Source organism: Impatiens glandulifera, chromosome 1 (genome assembly GCF_907164915.1).
Source record: "Impatiens glandulifera chromosome 1, dImpGla2.1, whole genome shotgun sequence".
NCBI lineage: Eukaryota > Viridiplantae > Streptophyta > Magnoliopsida > Ericales > Balsaminaceae > Impatiens > Impatiens glandulifera.
Window position 1 is genome coordinate 110,765,442 of NC_061862.1, and position 8,228 is coordinate 110,773,669.

General features: G+C 25.2%; 1 protein-coding gene across 1 annotated transcript; it reads left to right on the forward strand.

Annotated features, from left to right (window-relative positions):
* Positions 1 to 2,593: 2,593 nt before the first annotated feature.
* LOC124926058 (zinc finger protein ZAT10-like) lies at positions 2,594 to 3,514 on the forward strand. The gene has a single exon (XM_047466593.1). The coding sequence runs from the start codon at positions 2,663 to 2,665 to the stop codon at positions 3,347 to 3,349; it is 687 nt and encodes a 228-aa protein (XP_047322549.1). The 5' UTR covers positions 2,594 to 2,662; the 3' UTR covers positions 3,350 to 3,514.
* Positions 3,515 to 8,228: the final 4,714 nt, after the last annotated feature.

Consider the following 8,228-nt stretch of genomic DNA (forward strand, 5'->3'; position numbering starts at 1 on the left):
ACCAATTCACCAAAAATGGGTGGGTTCTGAGAATGATGAGTTTATTGTTAAATTAATATTAATATCATTTTCTTATCACTTTCAATACAAGTGAAATCACAATTTGAGTTCACTTTGTAGCATTGACTTTTAATAGTGTGTAAAGGAAAGTGTATTACTATCACATTGTAGGTGATTAAATAATAATATTGTTGATCTATTCTGAGATTGACATCCCATTTTCATAAATAAAAAAATATATATATTATTTTTGTTAAAATTAACTATTAAATATACCTTTGAGTTTCTATTATCATTTTTTTTTTTAATTTAAACTTGAGTTTTTGAGAGTTTCAAATGTGGATAGTATTGTAGTTAATTGAAGTAGTGTTGTGTGGTATAATATTTGAATTTTATTTATATGGACTAAATTTGTAAGAGTTTAGATTAAAAGAATATTAAATTATTGTTTATATATATATATATATATATATATATATATATATATATATATATATATATATATATAATTAAGTATAAATTAATTAAATACTAATAATAAATAAATGAAACTAAAAAAATTATAATTATAAAATTAATTAAATGATTTTATTTAAATAAATAAATAATAAATATTTATTTGAATTTATAAAATATCAATTAATTTAATTATTGTATTATCGTATAAAATTGTAAAATTAAAATAATTTATAAATTCAAAAAATCTTAAGATAAACAAAATTTAAAATCCTACAAGTTTACTTAATTTAAAATTTTACTTAAATAGACACTTTAGTCTCTTTTATTAAAATTTTATCAATAAATTCCACAGATTTAGTTGCTTTCATATAAAAAGATGAGGTATAACAATTTTATATATAATAACAATTTTTTTATAAATTATTTCTTTTTTAAATATAAGAAATCTACTTTTTAATAATCCAACAATTGAATTCATTTACTCTCATAATAAAACAGGTAATTCATTTCTTTTTAATGATCCAACAATCTTTACATCCCACCATTTAAAAAATAAGATAAATTTTGTAATTTACTTTAAAATTTAAAACCTTTTATAAATGCAAATATGGATTTTGATTAATTAATTATTATTATTTATGTTTGCTGGTATTATCGCTGGTGGTTGTTTGGTTAACAATGGATGAGCAACTTGCAACGCAAGCAAAAGGGCAGGCCGACGTAATATTGAATATTTTATTAGGATGATTTGAAGTAATCTTACTCGGTAATGAAGACCAAATTAAAAATAAAATAAAATATAATAAAAAGAAGTTAGTATGCGATGTGTTTGTTTTGACCGATAAGAATAAGTCATTGGTGATGAATTAAAGCTGTTTATATCTACCAACAACCAAACACCTTCTTCGCAGTTCCCCCCACTGAACTTCTAATACCTAGTTTGATATGTTTTTTTTCTTTTGATTTTATCAAATTCTCATCAATTATCTTTATTAAATTTTAATTTAAAATTTAAAATAATATTTTAATAATTAAATAACTAAAAATTCAAATAACTTATTTTATTAAATAAATGTGTTCCATCAGTACAAGAAATCATTAAATCTATAAAATACAAATCAAATTTAAGGTTTTAATATAATAAAAAATATTAATAGAGTTAAATATATATATAATAAACTAATCAAAATCAATTAAAATATATTAATTAAAAGTTATGCTCTATGATGTAACATATTTTATGTCATTATTTAATAAAAAATTGTTTTTAGTTATTATTATATTCATATTTTTTTAAAAAATGATTAAATAATTGTGTTATATTATATTCTTATCAATAAAAAATATTAAATTTATTAGTGACATAATCTTTTGATAATATAATATATTTTTCTTTATTTAATAAAAAGTTGTATGAAATTATTATTATATTTATATTATTAATTAATTTTATTTAATTAATAATAAAATTAATTAAACTGAATGAATTGATTGAATATCTCACAAATATTAAATGATCCAATATTTAATCTACCATATATAAGGTCGTGATAGATTATCACCAATTTGGGCAGAATTTAAAGTTTATTTTTTAAAAAAATCATTTAAATCCACAGTCAACCATAATATGTATATTTTTTTAATTATTTAAAGTTTTGATAAGATAAATGAAAGTTGGACGGCAGTCAGTCATAATAAAACCATGAACAGGTGGCCTTCCATTAATCCCACACTTCTTGACCAACTTCTCTCACTCCTTTGCCAACTCATATCACCTCTTCTTAAAGACGTGATCCCCTCTCTCTCTCCCTTTCTCTTTAACTGAAAATTATTAAAAATTATTAAAATAAAAAATATATTTTTAATACAAATAAAATTACTTTTTTATCAATGTACATAGAGGCTACTTTCTTACAATATTATTATTATAATAATAATCATTTAATTAAAAATTACTTTACAAACTAGATAATGGAAGTGTATAAAAAATAATTTTAATGGTTTTCTGTAACCTACACAAACACAACACATTCACCGCCATTCCCCACGCAACTTCCCACCTCTTCTGTCTTTCTATCTTCACACGTATATATTGTATATATATACATATAGAGAGAGGTGTAGGTTTTCTCACTCAACACTCTTCACTCTCTCAATCTCAATAAAAACAAACTTACCTCTCTAAATCTTCATCTCTCTTTCTATGGCTCTCCAAGCTTTGAATTCTTCGCTTCACATGGAATCATCCACTGTTAATGTTGATTCTCACTCGATTGATCAGCCATGGACGAAGAAGAGTCGTTCCAAGCGTCCCCGGTCCACCGAATCATCCACCGAAGAGGAGTATTTGGCTATCTGTCTCATCATGCTCGCTCGTGGATCTAGAGACGATCCAATCTCTCAACCGATTCAGTCAGATTCGAAATCGGGTTCATACAAGTGTACCGTCTGTGATAAGTCGTTCAATTCATATCAAGCGCTCGGCGGACATAAAGCCAGTCATCGGAAACCTGTCTCTGTTTCCGCCGATGAACAACCGTCTACCTCTATTACAAACGTATCTGCAATCAATCCGTTGAATCCTAGCGGTAGGATGCACGAGTGTACGATCTGTCACAAATCGTTCACGACAGGTCAGGCGCTCGGCGGTCACAAGCGTCGGCACTACGATGGAGGAAACAGCAATAGTAGCGCGGTTTCTTCATCGGATGGTGCTGGGTCAAGCCATAGTCACCTTCTGCACGATTTCGATCTGAACTTACCGGCTTTGCCGGAGTTGGGTTTTGGATTGACAGTTGATTGTCGGATGAAAAGTAAATTGGGTGGGGAACAGGAAGTTGAAAGTCCTTTGCCAACGAAGAAGGCGAGATTATCGTTGATGACAGCTTAAATTACAACTAGATTATAGATAAAAGTAGTAGAAGTTCTTCATCTTCATCATGTGATTTGATTTATTTATGATAGTTATGAATCTTCTTTACAGCTATTAGCTTTATCTCTGTTGTTGTTGGTTGTGTACAGAAGAGAATATAGTTTGATTTTTCATGTTTGTTGAGTTAAAATTAGTTGATTCATTCTTTTGACAGAAAATATGTAGGTTCTGGCCTAATTGAGTATGAACAACCAATCTTGATCTTTTAATAAATATATATTTTATTAGACCAAATTCTCAGAATATTTATATAATCTCAATATTAACTTTCCTAGAAATTACTATTAAAATATGTAAAAAGTTGTAAACTAAAGTCAAATAAAATCTTTATTATAAATTTATGTAGTAATTTATTCTTTTTCATTGTCACCACTCAACCATCCCATTTGCCTTTTAACATTTTAATAAAAATAATTACTACTCATGTTAATTGAATTTGAATTATTCATATTTATTAAAATCATTTCTTCAATTTAGAAACTTGAGAATAGATTAAAAAGAATAATACTAATTTGGATAAATTTTAAACTATCAAATTATTACTATTTAAATATATAATTTTATATTTTATCTAATTTTTTAAAATATTGAATTTGTACATATAAATTCAAAAAAAACAATTATTATTTATTAAAATAAAATAATTATTGTCCAATTTATTCCTATTCTTTTAAAAAAAATTAATCAGATTGTGAAAAAAATTAATCGTGGTGCTATGTTGTGTCGTGTCAAGAAATGCCTTATTTCAATTAAAATATTACGCCTTATAGATTTAATTTGTCAGGTTAACTTTGTTTATTTTCCGTATAAATTTATGTTTACATTATTATTATTATTTTATTGTTATTTAAGAAATTATATAATTTATTCTTTATTGTGATTTTTTATAAGAGAAGTATCAAATCCTTAATGGAACTAAGCCTAAGTCACAACTGCATAATTGTTCTTCATTTTTTATTTAATTATTTAGCTTTTATAAATATTATTTCAATTAAAGTTTTTAATAATAGAAAAGAAAGAATCTTATTGGTAGGTGGACAAAATAAGACCAGCCACAGCAGGGGAGTATTTGAAGGGTTATTTAGGTGTCAAAAGAGGAGGGTGGGAGACAGCAGGGGAGCAATTTTGGGTGTCAAATTTTGGGTGTCAAAATTTGACACGGGTGTCAAATTTTGTTTGGCCAATGAGATCCTGCCATGTGGCAGGCTTTTGATTTTATTTTTCTTATTTTAAAAATACATTTTAATAATGATTGATCAATAAAAAAAAAAAAAAAATTATATCAATATTTTTTATTTTTCACGATCTATAAATAGAGACTTGGTTTGTGTCATTTGGACACCAAAAAATTTCAGAAATTTTCTACCATATTATGGTCCTTGTTTGTATCACATTTCTTTTAAAATCTTCAAACTCTTTCATCCTTGTTTAGAGTGTTTGTTTTCTTCTTCGTTTTAAATAATATTTGTATGTTTGATTTATCAAGTGATGAATAATATTGTTTGTGGTTAAAAAAAATGAAATTATGTATATGTTTAAATGATGTGGAAGTGAGAGAAAGTGAAAAAGTAATTTTGATACTTTGAATAACACGCTGCTGTATGACATGTTAAAAAGTGGGTGTTAAAAGAGGTGTTAAGCTGACGTGGCAGGGTGTTAAATGAAAAAATTTAACACCCTGCTGTGGGTAGTCTAAGATAAGTGAATGAGAGAAGAAAAGGTAGAACAAGTTCATTGCATTAAAATGTTAAAGATTATTCAAGCAAGTTCTAAGAATCATCTTCAAACTTCTCCAATTACACCAAATTCAATTTATCTTATTTTTCATTTTATTTAAAATAATATATATAAAATAAATAGGAGGATAAAATTATGAAAAATGAGAAAATAAGGCTCCTGCTATCTATCTGTCATTTACACATCAGAGAATACATGACAGCTCTTTAGCTCGAGAAGAAAATCATATTATAACATTAATTGACACTTACTTCTTAGACTTGTTTGATGTTATTATTTGAATATTAAAAAAAAAAATTATTTTATAAAAAATAAGTAATTTATATTATTTAATTAATATAATTTGTTTTTATTTAAATTTCTAATTTTACAAAAATAAATAAAAATATTTTAATTGATAAATTGAGTGATTTTTGGTTGAAAAAAAATAAATAAAAATAGTTTAATTGATAAAAATTTTATTTAATGCAAAAATAAATTATTTTAATTAAAATATTATTTTTATAAAAAAATAAAGTATGATTATTTTGAGGGATTCATTTAATGAGTTGATTGTTAATTAATTTGATTAAAAGTATTTAATTATATAACTAAATATTAAACAAATTTGTTAGCTTGTTTGATGTGGGTTATTTGAGAATTTTTTTGAATTTTTGTTAAAAGAACCTACATCCTAAATAATAATAATTGATTATTTTTACTTAATAAAATTTGATCTAATACCTATAATTGTTTTGTTTTCTTATTTTAATAAATTACTAAATAAAATTCAATAAGATAAAGAAGAAAAAATTAATATGGTAAAAATGTAAATTATCAGTCCATTAAAGGGTCCACCCTTGACTTTATAATATGAAAATTTTCTTTTTAGTTTTTGTGTCACTCTCTCCTCATGTATTACTCTTAAAAAATATATTTGTCATTTCTTTATATAATGGGCTATGTTTCTTATAAAATACTGACATCCACAATAATACTTATTTTAGTTTTGTTTATAAAAGTTATTTCAGTGCTTTCATCTTTGATCTTTAATTTAAGTTATTTGTTAATTATAACAAATTAAATGGTTTTATTTTTCAAACGGTTCGAATTTCTCCTACTAAACTAATAATTTAAGTTTCTAAGATTTCAACCACATTTATTACAACTATAAAAGGTTAATAATAAAGTAAAAGGATAAAGTTATGGAAGCACTAAGAAGTTGATATAGGATTCAAAGCTTGAATTATTTTCCAAAAAGAAAAAGCTAAAAACATGCATAATAGTTGAAAGTTCAAGGACATGTTTAAGCTTATTTTCATAACTGAAATTAGCCCTGATGTATGAACTATGAATGGTAACAAGGTTGGGATTGATCTTAGAGTAACTATAATGTTTTCCTTTTCCAGTTTTTTTTTTTTCATCCCATAACAATCGGTTAGGAAAATCATAAAGGCACAAATTTTTTATATAAACTTTTTAAAAATATACTAATTAAATCATTTTAACCATCGTTCCAAAAATAAATTAGAAATATTTTAATATTTAATTCATAAATTGAGTGATTTAATAAATAGAAATATGAAAAACAAAGTTATAAAAAAACTAATAAAAAATTCAAACAAAGCAAATCAAACTATCTTTGGGATTTTTGAGATTTTTTTATTTTACCTAATATTTTATAAATTTCCTCTAACATTACTTTATTTTTATTTAATTTAAATTTTAAATATAAAAATACATGTGGACTTAAGAGTATGCTGAACTCTTTTCTTAACCTTTCCCAAAACAACTCAATTTTTATTATATTTTTTCTATATATTATTTTTTTACTTTTAACAGTTATATGACTTTCTCATTGACACTAACATTTTAACGGATGAGACTGTTTTTTATTTTTTTTAAAAATAATTTATAATAAAATAAAAATAATTTAAGCACAACGACAAAAATATAGCATAGAATAAAAAAAATAAAAAAAATAAAAAAAACAATTAATTGACTCAAAAGTCTTCAAGTCAAGTAATGACAAGATCTGCATACGAATCAATAAGTTTTTCGGATCTAATTTTCGATATCGTCAAGATAATGACATTGTGAATAATCCTTAACAGACTACTTTGTTTGTTAAATATTCTATGATTTATTTCTAACTAGAAAATCTACCAAAAAATAATAGAGATATAATACATATTCTATGTCTCGCTTTTTAATCACCCCGATACATGCCTCCCAATAGCCAACGACGGTTTCCGGCATAATCCATTGGATTCTGGCAAAATTCTAAAAAGACTACATATATTTGCAACATCGTGACAATGTAAATGCAGATGAGAAGCTGTATCCACCTCCTTATAACACATACACCGACTTACAATAATCATGCATTTTCGCATACATCTATCACCTATGAGAATTTTATCGTGAATAACACTCCAACCAAAAAAGAAGATCTTGATAGGCGTCTTAGACTCCCATAAATTTTTTAACAAAGATCAATCGGACTAACCTTATTGAACAAAGTGTAATAATGTCTCACATAAAAGTTATTTAGATCATGCTACCACATAGAATCCCGAGAAGATTGGCTTAACACCTTATTTCTAACCATGAACAAAAGTCTATCATTAGACATGTTTTCCTCTTTATTCAATCTTCTTCTATCTATGATACGGTCAGTAAATCCACTAGACCGAATGTCAAAAATATCTAATAAATTTAGTTGTCAAGTGGATCTTAAGCTATGTTTCTAATTCTACTAAATTTGGTTTAATTTGTGGTGGAGATAGGAGCACTAATATTTTGTATTTAATTGGCTATTCTAATAGCAATTGTGTTGGGGATTTGGATAAAATAAGATTAACCACGAGATACTTGTTTATGCTTGGAGGATGTTCAATTAGTTGGAAATCAAATCTTCAATCTATTATGGCTCTTTCTACAACCAAGATAGAATATGTGGTACATAGATAAGCTTTGAAAGAGATTAAATGGTTGAAGGAATTTATTGAGGAACTCGTTGATTTTGAGGTAGAGGCTATTATCTTTAAAGACAGTCAAAATCTATTGAACTTGAGTAAGAATCTATTACACCACGACTGAACCAAACATATAGATATCA